General features: G+C 42.8%; 2 protein-coding genes across 2 annotated transcripts; one reads left to right on the top strand and one right to left on the bottom strand.

Annotated features, from left to right (window-relative positions):
* Positions 1–1,071: 1,071 nt before the first annotated feature.
* On the top strand, positions 1,072–7,590 carry LOC310662189 (vomeronasal type-2 receptor 26-like; the record flags this gene model as incomplete). Its single annotated transcript, XM_083408959.1, has 5 exons — positions 1,072–1,236; positions 2,453–3,394; positions 3,725–3,952; positions 4,552–4,678; positions 6,692–7,590. 5 exons carry the CDS (start codon positions 1,072–1,074, stop codon positions 7,588–7,590), a joined length of 2,361 nt encoding a protein of 786 aa, XP_083265085.1.
* Positions 3,863–19,665, bottom strand: LOC310662188 (von Willebrand factor A domain-containing protein 5A-like; the record flags this gene model as incomplete). The annotated part of the gene is made up of 14 exons (XM_083408958.1): positions 3,863–8,569; positions 8,894–9,017; positions 9,203–9,330; positions 9,859–9,910; positions 10,429–10,607; positions 11,232–11,434; positions 12,248–12,351; positions 12,950–13,114; positions 13,767–13,881; positions 14,186–14,265; positions 14,789–14,924; positions 16,559–16,647; positions 18,931–19,004; positions 19,638–19,665. 14 exons carry the CDS (start codon positions 19,663–19,665, stop codon positions 8,490–8,492), a joined length of 1,557 nt encoding a protein of 518 aa, XP_083265084.1. The 3' UTR covers positions 3,863–8,489.
* Positions 19,666–20,511: the final 846 nt, after the last annotated feature.

The following is a 20,511-nucleotide window of genomic DNA, read 5'->3' as shown; positions in this document are numbered from 1 at the left end:
CATTCAAGTCCCACTCACAATGTCCTTGCACACAGTCCCTCTGTTGATTAATATGGCATGGTACATGATTGTGAGAGGGGTTCTATTCACATTCAAGCAAACATGAATAAAATTGTCCTTTATTACATTGCATTACATTACTGTTATAATGTTTCATTGACAAAACATTTTTGTAAAGAAAGTGAATCTAACAATGCGAGGAACAGTATACTAAGGCCTTAAATGACCCCAAAACATTCTGATAATTTAAATATTTATCAGAAAACTATATGTTTCATATAGGTTAATGTCAGGAGTCCAGGTTCCCAGCTTGATACCGCAGTAAGCATAGGTAATTAAAAAGCAGGATTTATTGCAAAAACAAACAGATAGCTCCGCACAGCTCTAACACAGCCGATGGTATTATCACTCAAGATGACCCTTCTGAAGACTCCTTCCAGTTTCTACAGAATATATTGAACCGTCACCCCTTGCGTCTCTTGTTTTGCTTCCTATTCAGCAGCCCTCCCATTCACCAACTCTTCAGACTTATTGGATTAGCTCCAGCCTCTTCCTGTTCTGACAGACTATCTCTGTGCCTGTTTGTGACTGATTGAGCTTCCTGAGAGCTTTGGCTGTGTTCCAGCCCGTTCTCAGTCATTTCCTCGGCAACTGGCATTCCAATGCCTGGAGGAGGCACCCCTGTCTGCTTTGTTCTTTGCTCAACCTGCGCTAATTCTAACCTGTTTGTTGTGCAGCAGGCTGTGAAGTTCCACTAGGAGCTGGCTCTTTCCTGACACATACTTTCTGCTATTCTATTCTATTATCTCCTTGGCTTTTGAAACTTCTGTAGTATTGAGTTATATCTCAATATCAGAAGTTTGCTGTTGAATGATGATGAAGTGTACAAATGTATTTCTGTGGCTCATTGGCTATTATTTTATTAATACCTCTTTTTACAGTTCGCTGCCTAAGAACTACCAGCACATTCTGGCTTTAGCATTTGCTGTCAAAGAGATCAATGCGAATCCCAGCATCTTATCAAACGTCTCTCTGGGGTTCTATATCCTCAATAGCTACTTCAGTGCAAGAATGACCTATAAAGCCACTCTGAGCCTGCTTTCCAAACAACAACGGTTTGTCCCCAACTTCTGTTGTGATGATGATCAGAACAAGCTGACTGCTTTCATTGGTGGATCTATCTCTGAAATCTCTGTCAATATGGCCATTATTTCAGCAATGCACAAGACTCCACAGGTAAGCTCTTGGTCTAGAGATACCACAAAAGTGTTGCACCATCTTGATCAGGGATGCTGGAGAATTCCACTCCAAGCACACATGGAAATGGAAATTCACACGTTCATTCGTATTTAGGAAAGGAAATCAGGCAAGCACATATTATCTGAATTCACAGTTCTTGTTTTCTTTTTTAATTATTTTTATTCATTTTCCAAATTATTGCAAATCAAACCAAATTTAATTTAATACAATTTCTTAAAATCCAGTTTCCTGTTCCTGTTCCAAACATATGATCATCATCATTCCCTCGTATAGCTGCATAATTTTTTATTTAGAGTCCAGTTGACATCCTTCACTTGCCATTAAACCATTCATCCAGCCTGCCATGTTTTTCACCATACGAACAGCACCTCCGTTACATTTTATTAATAAATAATCCATTTCAAATGTGTAGTCCTTCATGTACATTGTTGTTCCGGACCTGGTGTGCTGGGAGAGTTAATTACTATCTTCCATTGTTCAGTTATTTGCAGTGTTTATCTGGATGGTACAAGGTCACAATCAATTCCTTCCTCTGTTAACAGACTAGTGTATGAGCGGCAGCCATAAATAACTCACAGAGTGCATATCCAAACTCCGTCATTAAAATTCCATTCTGGAGTTCTTCCTCTGAACACAGTTAAAAAGCAAGATGTTTTTTCTCAAATTCAGCCTCTTTACCACATCTGTTCAGCAGCAGTTCATTCTCTCCCCCCCACACACACATTCCTGAGACAGCACTCCTACTCCAGTCTATGAATAATTTTAAATGAAGTCCATTCAGCCTCGGTTGAGGGGGGGGTCATAGTAAAACCTTGTTAAATTCCTTGTTAATAAATCAAAAGCCTCCCCCCTCCTTTCCGAAATAACAAACAGAATAACATAGCAGCGGCTACACACATCTCTTTCATTATGCAGGAGAAGACAAGAAAAAAGGAGGCCATTTGAAAACCATAAGAAAGCACAAAGCACCTTGTCCTCCCCCTTCCTTTTCCTGTTGCTGTAAGGATTCACAAGCTTCAAAGAAAACATTCAGATACCTTGAAAGAGTGTCTCCATATGTCAGTCCAGTTCAGATGTAGAACTAATTATCAAAGGGCACTTCCTGGAATTCTTCAAGCAGAGGGATGAAAAGCTATAAATCACGGGTGGTCAAATGCTTGATTGCCTGCATCATACTAGATTTTGCACTTGATTGCCTGCAGGACCATTTTCAACTCTAGGATACAAAGACATACTTTTTTGTTATGTGAAAAAAATCTTATATGTTTTATTTCAGCTCACTTATGGGTCATTTCTAGCAGTACAACATGGCAAAATGCTATTTCCATTTTTGTACCAGATGGTTCCCAACGAAGCCCACCAATACATGGGAGCTGTGCGGTTGCTTCAGCATTTCAGATGGACATGGGTTGGGCTCTTGGCTGTGGCAGATGACAAAGGGGACCAGTTTTTACAGACCATGGTGCCAATGCTCTCCCAGAATGGCATATGTTATGCCTTCATAGTCAGAATACCAAAATGTAATTATGTGGATAAGTTGATAGAATTGCTTATACAGCAGCGGAAAAACTATGAGATTCTCATGGAGAGAAAGGTCAGTGTGTTCTTTGTATATGGAGAACCTCCATCCTTTCAGGTTATGAGAATGTTACTATTTCTAGCACCTTTCTTGTCACTGCCACCTCTGGGCAAAGTGTGGATTGTTACCTCCCACTGGGATTTTGAATCACTGTCCGTTCAAAAGATCTGGGATATACAAGCCTTTCATGGTTCCATATCCTTCAGCGTTCATTCCAATCAGCCATTGGGATTTCAAAAGTTCATTCAGGGAGTAAGACCTTCCTGGGCCAAAGGAGATGGTTTTATCCAGGACTTTTGGGAACAGGCATTCAGCTGCTCATTAAAGTCTAATGAAGAGGAGGAAAGGGAGAATAAAATCTGCACTGGAAAGGAGAAGATGGAGAATATTCCTGGAATTCTGTTTGAAATGGACATGACTGGCCACAGCTACAATGTCTACAATGCTGTCTATGCTGTGGCACATGCTTTGCATGCCATGTACATGCACAGCTTCAAATACAGAACAATGGAAGAAGGAAGGAAATTAGCTGTTCAGAATATACAACCCTGGCAGGTAATGACGATTAAATACAATGGCTACAGAACAGATTAGCTTAAGATCCGGAAATAAAGGCACTTCTATCTTTGCATGAAACAATTCCAGCAGTAGGGGACTGTTTGGGGATGAGGGTATTCATTTTGATAAGTAATGTTACTGATGACCTTTTCCCCATAATGGGCCAAGCATTTGTAGCCTAATAGAGAGAAACGACAGCAAGCAATAGAAAATGAACTCATACATAGAAGAAGACCCAGACAGACTTTTAAGAATGCTAAATATTGGAATATTTGGGAGGCCTAAAATCATTATTTATCCCTTTGTCAATATACTCTTCCAAATTAGGTCCATCACTTTCTAAGTAGGGTCATATTCAATAATAGTGCTAGAGAAATTGTGCACTTTGATGGAAATGGAGAAATGGTGGCCAGTTTTGATGTTACCAATTGGATGATGTTTCCCAATGGCTCAGTGATGAGAGTAAAAGTTGGAAGGCTAGAACCTCAAGCTCCTGCAGGCAAAGAGTTAACAATTCATGATGACCAAATTGTCTGGCACCAAAGCTTTAATCAGGTGAGACTTATCTTATGAAAACATATCATTGCAGTCGAGCTTTAAGTCTTCTAAAATATCACAGAATCTCTTTATTTCATGAACAAGGCCTCATCTCAAAGATGCTTCATCATCTTGATTTATATTTCATGAGGGCAGAAACACCTTTCTGATGAACTTAAGCATTGTTCTTATTAATCAAACCCATCAGTTAATTAAATGTAAGGAATTAGTTTTTCATTTACCTCCATGTGAAGTCCTCTACAATGCACAAGTCCCATCATTCCTGACCACTGATTGGAGTTATAGTTATGTCTAGAGGGCAGCATTTTGGCTACCTCTGACTTATAAGCACACTGTAATCTCCCTCAATCATCCAGCACTTGAGACTAACTACCTTTTGTAGGTCCATGGCTTGATGCAGAGCTAATTGAATGAGAGAGATAAAGGAACTGCAGTTTTCCACCTTTCACTGATCTTTTTAATTCTGACTGGTGTAAAGACTGACAATTTTGGTGCATGGGGACCAATATCAGGTCATGTTATTTCTGTTTGCCATGCACCCCATTGTGTAGAATGGAGGACTGGTCTTGCTAAAAATCCTTCATGCTTCTGTACAGGCGCTACCAGTTTCTATATGCAATGACAACTGCTATCCTGGCTATAGCAGGAAGAAGAAGGAGGGAGAGAGATTTTGCTGCTATGATTGTGCTCGGTGTCCGGAAGGAAAGATCTCACACCAGAAGGGTAGGAGGAATAATTTTATAAAATACACAGGGAACAGAACATAAAACAACATAACCTAGAGTCACAACCCTCCAAGCAGATCTTAATGCAGTCATCAATTCAAATGGGAGGTTTCGTCTCTCTGTGTGTGTGTGTGTGTGTGTGTGTGTGTCTAAGAAATGTCAGACTTTAAAAATTATCAGTCAGTTTTTGAAATGGGTCTGGAAATGTACTAGAAGCTTCAAGAGAAGAGAAATGTGTTCCTAATATTTACTTCTAAATAAGATATGAGCTGCCACATTTTGGAACAAGTGAAATTTCAAAATCTTCAAAGGAAACCCCTGGTGGACTTCATTGCAGTAATGCATCCTCAATGTATTGAACACATGTATTGCCATAGCCAGATAAACCTTCTTTAGGAATGGGCACAGTTGGTGTACCAGCCCAAACTGGACAAACATACTCACCCAAGGCTACAATGCCCACCTGGATGTGAAAGAGCAAAACTATTACAAAATTATAAGTAAGATTTAGCAAAGCTAAGCATGTGGTGATTGGTGCAATTTGCATAGACAGTGGGAACAACCAAATTGCATGGGCTTTCCTTTTTCATGTATAATGTTCAGAACTGTGTGTATGGCTTGATGCCATCATTGAGATAGAAAGGGAATAGCATTTTTTTATTTATTATACCAAACTAATTTTGATTTGTTTATTCACATATAGCATCCCTCATAGAAGACTTTCACCTAAAGCCTTCACTTCTGTGGCTTCCCCAATAATGGGAAGTAGGTAGATGGTGATTTAGCAGTAAATCACTATATTATTTTAAAGTACATTAGTGGGAATTTTTGACTCGGTTATTTAAAAATGACAATAGAAAGGCTTTTATTTTCTGAACTAGACTGTTAGGATTTCTAGAATCTCTTTATTAAGAAGCAGATTTGCATTTGAATATAAAGCTGACCTTTCTCCTCCTCTTTCTCTCTTCCACCCGCAAAAAGCAAACCACTTTGCAAAATTTTCTTCAAATATTCTGCACCATATGTTGTGGCTGCCTCAATTTCCCCCACTCAGTGCTCTGGAATGATTCAAGTGGTACAGACAAAATAATGCACAGGTTGCCAAGCAGTTGATGGCCACTTAAAGCAGCAGCCAAAAAACCCACATCTTTTGGGGCTGGTTATACAGGAAGGAAGGAAGATGCTCTAATGGGGATTAGAAGCCCAACACTGAGGGACAGGCATAAAATTTCTACTTCTGCTAGACAAATTTGGTGCAATCCTCTTCTAACTTCCCCATTACTCTGCTAGGTTATCCCAAGTATATGCAGTGTATCCCATCAACTCACCAGTAAGGTGAGACAGCAAATTTTCTTCATCTGTGCGACATGATCTTATTGCACATGTGTTCCACTGAGATAAATGTCACTTAAGTCAATACATGATTAAATGTTCATATCCATTATAAATGAATCAATGTATTCCATTCTTTGCATTCATTCCACAAGCAGAATCAAGTCAGTGTGCTTCAGAAACATCATGGATGGTCCACCATCCAGGAACTGACCAGACCCAAACTATTACAGTTTCAGAAGGCTAGCTAAGCAATGTGCCTTCATACCATGCTCTGGGATTAAAGGGCTCTCCAAACTCAAATACAAAAGTAATAATAATAATTAGGCATGTGAAAAGTGCTTTTTGGATGTTTAAAGTGCTCCACATACACTATCCCAATAACATCAATAACAATCTTGTAAATTATACATGAGAATTAAGACTAACAAAGAACAGCATTTCCAAGAGCCACCTTCTATGTTCATGACTTGAGAAGAGGTCTGCATCATACAAAAATTGTGTCACAGAAAACATTTAGACATTACCAGATCTGCATGATCACCAAGCACTCTCACTTTCTCTTTGAAATTATGGGAATCCTTTCTCCTAGTGTTGGTCAAAGAAATGCAACATTTAAAAATTAGGGAGGTGTTGGTTAACATTTTAAAATACTTAAACAATTCCTTCTTTTTTTCAGACATGGATGCCTGTGTCAGTTGTCCAGAAGACCAATACCCCAACAACAGCCAAATTGAATGCATTCCCAAGATTCTAGTCCACCTTTCTTATAAAGAAACGTTAGGGAGCATTTTAACTATCACGGCTATTTCTTTCTCCTTGATCACAAGTTTAGTACTTGGAATTTTTATGAAGCACAAAGACACTCCCATAGTCAAAGCCAACAATGAGACCCTTACCTGCATCCTCCTCATCTCTCTCCTCCTTTGCTTCCTATGCTCCTTACTCTTCATTGGACAACCTGGAAAGATCATCTGCCTTTTTCGACAAATTACTTTTGGCATCATCTTTTCTGTGGCTCTTTCATCTGTGTTGGCAAAAACCATCACTGTGGTTCTGGCATTCATGGCAACCAAACCAGGATCTAGAATGAGGAAATGGGTGGGGAAAGGACTCGCAAATTCTATTGTCCTTTCCTGCTCCTTTATTCAAGCAGGCATTTGTGCTCTTTGGTTATTTACTTCTCCTCCATTCCCTGATAGAGACATGCACTCAGTGCATGGAAAGATAATACTAGAATGTAATGAAGGTTCAGCAATCATGTTCTACTGTGTCTTGGGCTACATAGGCTTCCTGGCCATTGTCAGTTTGGTTGTGGCTTTCCTAGCCCGGAGGTTGCCAGACAGTTTCAATGAAGCCAAATTTATCACTTTCAGCATGTTGGTGTTTTGCAGTGTTTGGATAACCTTTCTTCCAACCTACTTGAGCACTAAAGGAAAATACATGGTGGCTGTGGAAATCTTCTCCATCCTGTCCTCCAGTGCTGGATTGCTTGGTTGCATATTTTTTCCTAAATGCTACATCATTGTACTGAGGCCAGAGCTGAACAACAGGGAGATACTAATAAGAAGAAAATAATAATATGAGAATGCTTATACAACTGGATAGCTCAGTTGGTTAGAGCATGGTGCTTATGATACCAAGGTTGCAAGTTCATTCCCCATATGGAAAGCTACATATTCCTGCATTGCAGGTGGCTGAACTAGATGATCCTCACAGTCCCTTCCAACTCTACCATGCTATGATTCTATTACCTGGTTTTATCTGTGTTACCTGAAAATAGTGAGGGAAGGGGTGTTATGAGAATTTATGCATGAGTGCTTGCCTAGGCAAATGTTGCTGCTCAAATTCTCAAGGGGTCCTTGTATCTTGATCCTTCTCTCTCACACACACTTTTGGCTTCAGCTCATCTGCAAGATGTCCTCCTCACCTTTGACTATTAGTAAGGCAAAAACAGTGTTCAGCATTGTGTCACTATTGTCTTTTTTCCACTCAGCATCATGGGATTTGTAGCTCACCATGACATATCAATTGATAAGTCCTTTGCCTACACTTAATATGACCAAACAACATTGAAGCAAGTAACTGTTGCACTTTGCATAAAATACCTGCACACCTTTTTCTTTATTGAAACTCACCCAACCCCTAACTCAAACTGTGAACATGTTCTCCCAAAACATATCCCACACACAATCCAGTTGCCTATTACAGTTCTCTTTCCGCTCTCTCAGTACATGTTTATGAATGGAGTGCATAGGGAACATCACTGATATTACTGCAGTAAGTTAAAGCATCTTTGAAGAACTGATACCCTATTGAAGAAAAGAGACACATCTGAAGTAAGTCCAAAAGACAGAAGGCTCATGAAAGTACAATAGGCATGCAGATGGAACAATGAGATATTCTTGAAGGGAAGAAAAAGCAAGTGCCAAAACTCCAGTGAAATATATAAGGATTATGCTGGCAAGAGGGGCAGCTCAGAGCCCAAAGACCTCAGCACTGACGTCACATCCCAAGAAGGTATTCCCAGCCTTCACACACTCAGCAAGTTTAGGCCCTGCAACAAAAAGGGATACAAGATGGTTATTTCAGTGTGGCACCAGCAAGCAGTTTCCTGACAGACCCCTAAGCTGTCTATCCATAGCAAACACAGTAAAAATGGCAGTAAAAATCACACTAAGAACAAAATAAATAAACAAATAAACAATTTATGTTGCAAGCTAAATGACAAATTAAAATGCACACTTTGATTTCCTTCCTCAACCGTTCCTTGCTCTCCTTTGCCTTTGTATATCCATCACTATTGTCCTTATTCTTATAGGCCGTTTGTCTCTCTCTCTCTCTCTCTCTCTCTCACACACACACACACACACACACTCACCTGTGCTCTCATGGAGCCATCCCATGGCTTTTGCCTCTAATAGCTGCCAGATATCACTACGTTCTGCGAAGTGGACATGTAGCCAGAGAACGACAAGAACTGTTGTCCATGCAGTTTGGAGCACCTGAGATTATGTGCAGGGAAGGGGAGGAAAACAGCAAGTGATTCTCACTCATCCTGTCAGGGACATCTCCAATGCCTGCCCCCATGGGGACCCCCACCTTGGATGGATCCAAGAATGATTTCTATCTTCAAGGGCCCATCCAGGTGAAGACACAGAAGAGCGTATGAGCTTTCCAAATGTCCTACCTGAGTAGGCATTTTCCCCAGAATCTCTGCTTCACCCAGACCTAGTATGCTGAGCAGGTTGGCATCAAGGGACCAGGAACCATCAGCATTCTGCAGGGAGACTAGCCTCAAAAGAAGTGATTCATTTGCTGTTGGGGAAATAAAGAAAAAAATTGCACACCTTGCAAGCATTTCCTTTATTCTTCCTCTATTCTCCAAAGGGTTTTGAAAATCCACAAAAACAAAGAAAGGTCACAATCTGTGGAACCCAGGAAATAATGTATGAAAGTGTACAGGATTGTTTACGACACCATTCTGGAATCATTTGATACATGTTGTGGGAGCCTTTGGGAAGCCTTGAATGCTGGGCCCTTAGAAGAAGAGGGATTCAGCACCACATGATTGCAATTCTGTTCCAAGCTGCATTTAATCTATATTTTAGTGCTCTGTATTTAACTTCTATTTTCAATTTCTCATTATTGGCTACCTTGATGTTTTAGTCCAAGAGTATTTTTAATAGATTGCGGCTTTCTAGATTAATATGTTGTGAGAGCCACCTGGATGGACTTTGAATTAATTATAAATTATACAAATGATAAATGCAAACAGAATAAATTCCACATGAATCATAATGAACTGAGTCATCCCCACCTGCAAAGTTCCCCTCCTTCACTTACATAGTCCTTTCCTTCTTTCCATATATTGAAGAGATAAGGTGTGTGACAGAATCTGGATTTAAGAGTGGGATTTTATTATGCATAGACACTTAAACCTTCTGCTTTTTTCCAAAAACATTATTAATCAACAATACATGCTGCTAAATAGAGGTAAGTTATTGTCTCAACTCTCAAGCATGCTTATTTTGCATGCCCAACCATTTGTACACCACATAGTGATTCTGAAGATCTCTGTGACTTAATCTCTGGAGGCAGCAAGTGGTCAGAGGGTGGGAAATCTCCTGCCACAGATCCTAGACTCTTGGCAATGACTTCTAATTGGTGGCACTCTGCACCTGATTTCTCCTTGCAATAGATATTATCCTTCCAAGTTCTTGACCAAGATACTGATAAGAAGGAAAGGAGGCAGGAGAATCTGTAAATGTTTAGACTAAGAAATCCAACATGATCTGGGGTTTCTTAGCACATAAATCTAAACAAGGATGTAGTACAAACTCACATCCTGTTGCAATCCTACACTTACTTGGGAGACTGGCAGGGTCAAACACTGTATTTTGAGCATTAAGGAACTCTCCAGTAGTGGAATAACTTCTCCAACCTGGTACTGCTGGCAAAAAGTGTGGATGCTGAGAAATAGAGCTTTGAGGAAAATTCTAAAGCTCTCCGCAAAATACTCTCACATCTGGAAGGTTCGCACTTATATTCATAACAGCAGTGATCACTTTGGAGTATAGCAGCCCACACAGAGCCTAAAAAGAGATAGAGCACAAGTAATACTGAAGTTGGTGTTTTCCACCATATCCCAGGCACAAGACAAAGAAAAAAGAGCAGGGGTCAGCAACCTTTTTCAGCCATGGGCTGGTCCACTGTCCGTCAGACCTTGTTGGGGGGGCGGAATATATTTGGGGGGGATGAATGAATTCCTATGCCCCACAAAAAAACCATTTTAAATAAAAGGACACATTCTACTCATGTAAAAACATGCTGATTCCTGGACCATCCGCAGGCCGGATTGAGAAGGTTATTGGGCCGCATCTGGCCCCTGGGCCTTAGGTTGCCTCTCTCTGAAATAAAGGGACAAATAGCCACCTTAAGTGGAGAGGCCTTGGTGAGGAAGCCAGTCTACAACATTCAGCTTCTTTTACATCCATCCTACCAAACACAAAAAAATATCTATAGTCATTCTTAGTTCTTCTCCAGCTTTCATACCATCACCAAAGCCCCTTTTATTTGTTTCAGTATAAATCTCAGGCCCCCTATCTTGAAGTTTATCTACTGTTGTCATATCACACTGCTCTGCTAGTTTCCTCCAAGTCCCAGTACTTGTTGATTTTCACTGTTCCCCTCCCCTATAACGCTTCAGTGCTCCGTACTATTTGGATATGGAATCTCTCTGAATTCAACAGGGGCTTGAAGCGGCTTGCCCCATTCCATATTCACTACCACGTAAGCAGTCTGAGCAGACAGCACCCCAGAGCTCAGGCTGGTCTCCAGCACCAGCTGCTGCTTTGCTGTCGATCTTGTTTCCTCCAGTTCTTTCAAAACAGCCTGAGCTGCCAGTCGGTGAACAGGAAGCCTGTAGAGAGACAAAGGGTGGGGAGGAAAGTGCAAGGTAGAATTTGAAGTGGAAGGTGTGATGGGTGGTGATGGCTTCATGGCCCCCCCCCTTTCTGGTATTCCCTGGGGGTGGGCAGCATTATAATAGACTGCTGCCAACCAGTGGCATAGCGTGGGGGGTGCAGGGGGGGCCGACCGCACCGGGCGCAACATCTGGGGGTTAGGGTTAGGGGGCGCAAATCCACAGGTTAGGGGGTGCAAATCCACGGGCTAGGGGGCGCGAATTACTTGCCTTGGCCCGGGTGCTGACAACCCATGCTACGCCACTGCTGCCAACTTCAAAGGTCAATTTCATTGAAGATAAAGCCATGAATGGCTACTAGCCTTTATGACAGTGTACTACCCTCCAGTATCAGAGGTGATATTTTGGGAATCCTGTTGGACTCAGATCCTGCCTGCATGTTTCCTATAGGCATCTGAATTGCCACCGTGCTGGATTAGAAGGGCCTTTGGCATCATCTCACAGGACAATATGTTCCTAATCATTAGACAGGATGAAGCTCCTGCCTGAGTCTGCTCTGTCAACTGCGCCTCCTATCATCCCTGGCCATTGGCCATCCTGACTGGTGCTGGTGGCAGAATGAGTCCAACAACAACCAGAGGGCCAAAGGTTCTTCATTCCTCCTCTCTTTATAATTTCTGTTTAATATATCTGGTCTCAATTTTTAGCTTTCAGGAACAAATACATTTTTGAAAGTTAGACAGTACTTTCCAATGCAGCTGCATGTAAAGAGCAAAGTGGGAAGGGGGAAAGCGGGGTGGAGAGTCCAACCTGTCATTCTCCTCTGCCTCAAGCCGAAAGTCCATCTTCTCTGTGAAAGTCTGGCCTTGCATGCTGTACTGGAGCACAACAGAACCCTCTGGGGGGTCAGAGGTCTGCAGGAAAGAAATAAAAGCATCAGGTGAAGTAGTGCTTGACAATGGTGGGTACCCTGAGTGGTGTAAAAGGGCCATTAGCTCACAGGGACAAAGCCTAAAGAGAGACTGGCACTTTCCCTTCTTATTTTGGCAGACTTTAGAGAAATGAGCATGAATGTTCATGTGCAGGGCCAGCCCTGCCGTTTGGCAAACTGATGCAGTTACCTTAGAAGACAGATGCATTGGGGCAGCAATTTCTAGTTAATTTCAAGTTTAGTACAGACTACACATGGCCTTCTTTGACCAAACTGTGGGAGGCAGTGGAAGACAGAAGTGCCTGTCAATCTCTGGTTCATGGGGTCACGAAGAGTCGGACCCGACTAAACGACTAAACAACAACAACACATGGCCTTCCCCATAATGAAGAGAGAGAGCATCCCCATCCACTCTCAACCTATTTCCCTGTGTTATCCCTGGATAAGTTTAGTTTCCACAACATTATCATATCATTTTCCTCCACCACCTTTGCCCCCAACTCTGGTGCACCTCATCACACATCACGCATCACATTGATTTTGCCCACCATGTATCCCACCATTATATTGGGCCTACTTGCCTGTTGCTGCCCACAGATCTGAGCGTACATGAGGCAGCGTTCCCCTGCAAAGATGGCCTGAGTGCTTGACCCCAGAAGCACAGCCTCGAGGCCAGGAGGCAAATGCCACTCTAGTTTAATGTGTTTCACTTCCGGCTGCAGAGAACACTTCCGAGATTGCAGTGCCTGTGAAACACAAATGATCTCACAATCAAGGGGGACGAGAGATCAAACATAGCTTGGGGAGAAAACTTATAGCAAGATCTGTTGGGATGGGCAGGGATAGGATCTGGTGGATATCTGGCTGAGCTATGTATGAGGTTCCTGACACAGCTGTACCACACCAGCTTAACTCCGTCATCCTTGGCTCAGCCAAGAAATACACACGTATCTCCCTCTCCTGGTTTGGGTGGGACCCAATTGGCTGAGCAGATCTTATGTGTGAGCCCTGAAAAGGGGGTGTTTGGAGGTGAGACCATAGAGGGCTGTATCCCAGGCCTGCTCAGCTCAGTAATGAGACATGGCAACCGGGTGTAACTTAAGCTGGCCAAAAGGGTGGTGTAACTCAAACACCATTTTAAAAACTTGTTCCCACCCTGCGAGGTAGAAGTCCAAAAACTACTGGAGAGCCACATGGTCTTAATCCCTGGTCCATTCTGATTGGCAGTAGCTCTCCAGAAGCTAAGACAGAAGTCTTTCCTAGACTTACCTAGAGATGGCAAGGATTGAACCTGAGGCATTCTGCATGCCCTCAACCACTGAGCCCTGGCTCTTCACCCAAGTGTTGGATGGGGTCTATCAGATCATGGTGATGAAGACAAAACACCAGGACACTCACCTTGGCCTGCATTTGCTCCTTGCTCCTGATGAATTCAGCTCTGCCACCACTTGCTTCAGCAATGCCACCTATGAAGTATGAGGAAGTCCCTTCACCAATCCCAAAGGAGAAGCATCTGTATGACAGTGGGGGACAGGTCAATGCTCTGCTCTATCCCATTGTGCATGTTTCAAGAAGTATCCACCATCAAGGCTTGCTAACCATAGTATCGTGACACTCCCGGTGGGTAAAATTGAGTGTTTCTCAAGTAAGCACCACTGGGACCTGAAAAGGCTGGCACCATCCATCCCATACTTTCCTGCTTCCTCAAGTTTCCAGCCATGCTCAACCAGACTCTTCCTCCAACCCCATTTCACAGGGCTAGTTTACTTAAAATTAAATGTCAGTCACCCTACCACAATCTCATATCCTGTTCTCACCTGTGGGACTTACTGTGACTCTGAACTTCAGCAATGACCTCATCTATGTTAGATACCTCTCCATCTGTGAATACAAAGACCTGCAGAAAAATAGGGGTGTATAAAGTTAACTTGGAAGTCTGTGCACGCGCGCGCACACACACACACATACACACTTCTTCTATCCCTTGGGGAGGAACAAAGTTGTATTTATGTTTTGAATCCCTGGTTCAGACTTGCTTGCAGTTCACAGCAACTAGGATCAATTTTCCAGCACACTGGATACATTCCAAATCCTCTTGAGATCATAACTTGGCTCTCTAAAATACAGTAGTATATTATTTAATTTATTTCATTAACTGTATATACCACCTGATTGTATTTTTTTTTTAAAATCAAACAAAGGAAATAATTTGTTTTAAGTGAATAGCCAGGGTGTTGTCATTTGAGCAGATATAATTTGGGAGGTGGGGGTTACATCTCCTACCTGTCAAACAGGGATGAAACTAGCTGAGGCTACTTTTTTTGCCCTTGTTGTATCGGTTGAGATTATACCATGAAGAGAGGAGATAAATGGAACTGCAATTAATTTATTTCACATACATGAAGGTGTGATAAATTTACCTGATGGGCATATCCTTCCCTACATGGCTGGCTGTAAATGGCCTTCAGTGGTTGCAGAATCTCTGTGCCACCCAAATTAGCCTGCAGGTCCAACACCCCCCGCAGGGACTCCAACATGGTCTGTTGTGTGTACACTCTTCCTGCAGAGGTCATCAGAGAGTAAAAGTAATGCAAAGAACTGCTCTCCTGTACTATATTTCCACTTCCACACACCCATTAATCCCAGAGCTGCATACTTTATTTAACAAAGCCCAATATTAGTATATAGGGGACGCGGGTGGCGCTGTGGGTAAAAGCCTCAGTGCCTAGGGCTTGCCGATTGAAAGGTCGGCGGTTCGAATCCCTGCGGCGGGGTGCGCTCCCATTGTTCGGTCCCAGCGCCTGCCAACCTGGCAGTTTGAAAGCACTCCTGGGTGCAAGTAGATAAATAGGGACCGCTTACTAGCGGGAAGGTAAACGGCGTTTCCGTGTGCGGCTCTGGCTCGCCAGAGCAGCGATGTCACGCTGGCCACGTGACCTGGAAGTGTCTCCGGACAGCGCTGGCCCCCAGCCTCTTGAGTGAGATGGGCGCACAACCCTAGAGTCTGTCAAGACTGGCCCGTACGGGCAGGGGTACCTTTACCTTTACCTTTAATATCAGTATAATAATTAAAAAGTGTGCTTTAAAAAAAAATGAATTTGTGGATGCTTGGCTCCCCAGAACCTAATGAAATCAAAAGCCAACCCACTTAGGTTTGCCAGTTTCTCTCTTAAATAGATGCTGGCAAAAGGGAATTTTAATTAATTGTCCACTTTTAAACCACTGGATCAAATTTGCTTAATTAGTATACTATGAACAATGAAAGAAGGTGCCTTAAAGGACAATTCTGAATAAATAGAACTGGGTGGCCTGAAGGCTGCATGCTGCCCTCGAGGCGTTTTTTAGTGGTCCTCGGGAACATTTGATCTCCCCCACCAGCCCTTATGCTACTTTCCTCAAGCCCTGCAAGTGAGGTGCTGGGCTTTGGAAAAGAGACATGAGGGCTCTTTCCCAGCTTTGGAAAGGAGGTGGAGGCCCCTCTAGGACCCTTTGTTCAGCCCCCCCCCCCCATGAAATTGCTAAAAGTAGAGAGCAATGAGATAAACCCTACACCTTGTGGGTAGTAGTCAACTTTCTCAGAGTACACCTACTGAAATTAACGAACATGACTAAGTTAGGGTCCATTAATTTCAATGGGTCTACTCTACACCCCCATGTATGTTTTAGAGATTTTGATATTTTAGAATCTTTGGCTCCTTATACTGCAAACTACATTGAGATATTTTATATACAGTAAGCAGTATATTAGTTGACTAAATTGTTTTAACCAATTTTAATATTGTATGTTTGCATGGTTGCAACCCACCCTGGGATCTTATGATGAAGGGCAAATAATAAAGCAAATTAATAGTAGGAAGAGGAGTAAAAAAAATAAAAGAACAAACATTGATAAACTGGAGGCTGTGTTCAAGGCAGCCTTCTTCATCCTGGATCCCATACATTGTTGGGCTACCACTCCCATCATCCCTGGCCATTGAGAGTTGTAACCCAACAACATCTGGGAACCCAAGAACACCAGTTAAGGGAAGCAAAGCTGCAGAAAGCAAGAGATGGAGAAGGGAGGACAAGTGGATGGTATTATGTAGTACTATTGTTGTTTTATGATGCATAGTATCTTTTTATGCTGTTGGTCATCCTGGGCTTCCTTTGGGAAGATGAACAAAATAAATAAATAATACTTGGTCACTTACCGGTAGAATGAGTAATAGGAGGATCCAAATGCATAGATGTTGAAGTAACATCCCAGAGGAAGACTCTTCAATAGGAAAATCAGCGTCTCCTAAGGCAAAAGGTATTGTCACCCTGGGTCACCTAGCTGTCCCAAACTAGACTGTTGACACTGTCTCAGCAATAAAGCCCTCAGTCCTAATCTAGACCCATACACTTCCATGCATCACTCTCTGCCCATCTGATCTCACCTTGCCTATAGGACCGAATTCTATTCTACCCATGAGAGTCAGATCCCTAAATAGGCTTTATCAGCCTGTCTGGAATTACATTAAACTGGCTGCCACTCCAATTCTTGAAGCAAGAGGTACACAAAACATCCATCATAGTCAAGCAGGAAGAAAGGGATATCCCATCCCATGTCTTTTCCATAAATGAGGCTGCAAAGCTCTCCCTGCAACAGGACTCCAGGATGTTGCATGCTCTTTGATGCTACAGTGCTTCCTTTTTTCCTGTGACGCCATTAGCATCAGCACTGCAGCCAGTCCCGTCATCCCCACCCCTGTCTGGGAATGCCTGCCAAATGCACACGTATAGTTCAGTCACAGTCTGCTTTCCAGAGTAATGACTGCAGCAATGTTCCAATGTCATCTGGAAAATTGCTCCCTCTGCTGGCAAACCAGCAGCTCATGACAAAAACTAAAATCCACAAAGCCCATCCTGAGCAGAGGAAGGTTTGGATGGGCAGAGAAAGGAAGGGGACTAGCAGAACTGAGCTGCATTTGCAGCATTTGAAAAGGGTGGCAAGTACAGCTCTACGTCTCCTGGGTTTCCTATTGTTCTAATCTTAAACTCAGCCCCCAAAATTTCCACATCAGCTTGTGAAATAAAATTCACCAGCATTTTAGAGCAAATGCCTCCTAATATTTTCATTTTGCTTCCTGGATATGTGTGTGTGTGTGTGTGTGTGTGTGTAGGGGCAATCCAGATTAAAATGCAGGCTAGCACTGTCTGGCATTGTCTTGACAGTGCTGTCTGGGTGCTGGGGAAAACTTGCCTGTATGAGCAGCACTGATTCCAGAAAAAGTTCCTGTCTGGAAGTGGTGTGTAACATTCAAAATGAGTTCTAAACCCGAACAGCCAAACATTGTTTTGAATAGTTGGTTTTGTTTTTTAAAAAAGAAAATAAAATTTAAGGCTGAGGCAGGCAGATTATTGACTCTTCAGCCAGGCATTTGGCTGACTGACATTCTATGGCCTTTAAAATATGTTTGTGAGAGTGGGATTATTGGTTTGTTTTTATTCTTGCTTTTGTTTTATTATAGATCATTGTGTTCTCATTTTGTATTTTTGTGTTGTGATTTTGGGATGAAGGGCTGTATACAACGTTTAATAATAATAAGGCTGCCTGCTTTCCAGACTGAGGATACATTTGATGAGCTTGCAGCATTAACACCCAAACAGCTCTCTCTCTCCCTCATTAGGTTCTGAGGCAGGGGGCAAACACAAAGCCTTGGACTCTTTGCACAAAGTCACATAAAGTCAAGCTTCCAGCCCCAGATAAGACCAGACTGGACCCTGGCCTACTGTTCTCCTTCCACTCAGGATGACATCACCTCCAGCCGGGGATTAGGCAGCGGCCTGCCCCCATCTTTGGGAAGCATCTTGAGCTCATAGTTTCTATGACAACACACCTGTGCTTGGCCAGCTCTTTTCAGTAATGCAAGGAGATGCTTAACAGACTTGGCTCAGGCAATTAATTTAACAAAGAGAACCAATTTGACTATTTCTGGCTGTTCCTTCTCTCCTACAGAATCCCACCATGCAGATTCTGAAGTCTCACAGCTTCAGATTGCTGCCTTCCATGTCTTGAAAAGTGACAGAAACACCAATGGTGAGGGGCAAATCTAATGTGTTTGGTCCCCACTGCCCCCTCTCACGTGTTGGAGTTAACAAAGTAATGCTTGAATGTGGTTACAGTGGTCAATGCTGGCATGTAGAAAACAAGTTACAGTGATCTCTATGTGTGGCCATATCATATTTACTGCCATGATCAAACTGTTTCCCTTTCACACATACGCTCATAATGGTCAGGTAGAAAAAGGAACGAACAAAATGGTTATTTGTGGGGAGAGGGGATTAGATGGGACAGAAGCACTGATGTGTGAATTTGCCTTCTTTATTCAACCCACAGAATTCAGATTGCTTTTAACACATGGAGTCAGAGAGCACAAAGTATCCATTGCCCTCACTATGAGAGTGGCCTCACATAAAGTAAAATGAGTAAACCATCCAAGCTCAAACGCTTTGATTAAAACTTTCTAATCTGTATTGAGAAACAGCCCCAAACTCTGGTCTAACTTTGTGAGTGGCATTTACTGTAACTTGTGTTTACCTGAATGCCGTTCTTGCCATTTAGTGTCAGTTCCCAAAGGGGCTCCTCCCCAAAGCGGAAACCAAGCCAAGATCCTGCAATTAGGCTTAATTGTCAGAGGCAGCACTGGCGACAGGCTCAATTAAAAGGTGTTGTCAGGTGCACAAACTAAGTTTGGAATGAACTTTGCCAAATAGCTGATTATCAGGTACGGCAACTCTCCAGTCCCTTAGACACAGCTGCTGCCTCTCAGCCATCTCCGTTTAATAATACCAACAAGCAAATGACACAGCTGGTGTCAGAAGGGAAACACAGAAGCGTTCAGGGCAGAGGAGGGGGGAGTTTCAAACTTTTTCTAGTGTGTGTGATTTCTCATGGTATATTCTGTACTCAGAGACGCAGGCAAAAAAATATTGCTAGACATTAACCTGGTACAATTGTAGAAAGCAAAACTAAATAAAGGCCTTCATAATGTGAAGGAATGTTTGGGCCTGTTTGGCATTACAAATCAGTTGAAACAGCAAGTGCTTTAAGCCTAATCCACACACACATAAAACCCCTCACTTGTGACTTGCTATAACAGAGCTTTCCAGTCTTTTCATGTTGGTGACACACTTTTTAGACATGCATCATTTCGCAACACAGTAATTCAGGTTTACTAGCAAACCGGAGTTTAACTAACCCCTTTCCAGCTCCAGGAGTAGTGCAGGGAGTGTTTCACGACTCACCTGCACACTGCAGCTGACACACTAACATGTCATGACACACAGTCTGGAAAGCTCTGTGCTATAGCTAGAGGGCTAGCAAATGTCCAATTGAATGCGTACAAGGGCCAGGATTGACCTCGGCTGGAATTTAGAGGACTGCACTGTGAAATAGCAGCGGTAGCATCCTCTGAGTGGTAGTGGTATACTTGTGAGGATAGGGGTGGGGTGAGGTGAGGTGGCAGCAAGGTCAGTGCAGCGGCTCCAAGTTGGTGGCAGGGCTCTGTGGGACTGCTGCCACCAACCTGAAGCTCTCCCAGCCTCACCACTGCTACATCCCTTTGGGGCCTAAGGAGCCCAAAAGAACCACTGCCACAAAGAGGACACTAGTGATGCCCGGCTGCTATGAGCTGTTGCTGCTGTGAAGGTTGCTACAGATTTGGCATCACCATTATACTAAATATGCCATCCTATACACACTTACCTGGGAGTAAGCTCTATTGAACTGTGTCTAGAACTACAGTGGTACCTTGGGTTACATACGCTTCAGGTTACAGATTCCGCTAACCCAGAAATATTACCAGGTTAAGAACTTTGCTTCAGGATGAGAACAGAAATCGTGCAGCAGCAGCGCAGCAGCAGCAGAAGGCCCCATTAGCTAAAGTGGTGGTTCAGGTTAAGAATAGTTTCAGGTTAAGAACAGACCTCCAGAACGAATTAAGTTCTTAACCCGAGGTACCACTGTATACCATAAGATTTCCCACCCCCGCCTCTGCTTAATACAACAGCACAGCAGACTGCATACAGCTACTTATGGTCATAATTGTCAAATATACTACATTTCCTATGAAATCATATGCGCTCTCTTGCTCTCTCTTGCTCCCTCTCTGTCTTTCTC

Source organism: Podarcis tiliguerta, assembly GCF_965153285.1.
Source record: "Podarcis tiliguerta genome assembly, chromosome: 13".
Classification (NCBI taxonomy): Eukaryota; Metazoa; Chordata; class Lepidosauria; order Squamata; family Lacertidae; genus Podarcis; species Podarcis tiliguerta.
Note: the sequence above shows the minus strand (reverse complement) of the source record. Positions and strands in the feature narration are given on the sequence as shown.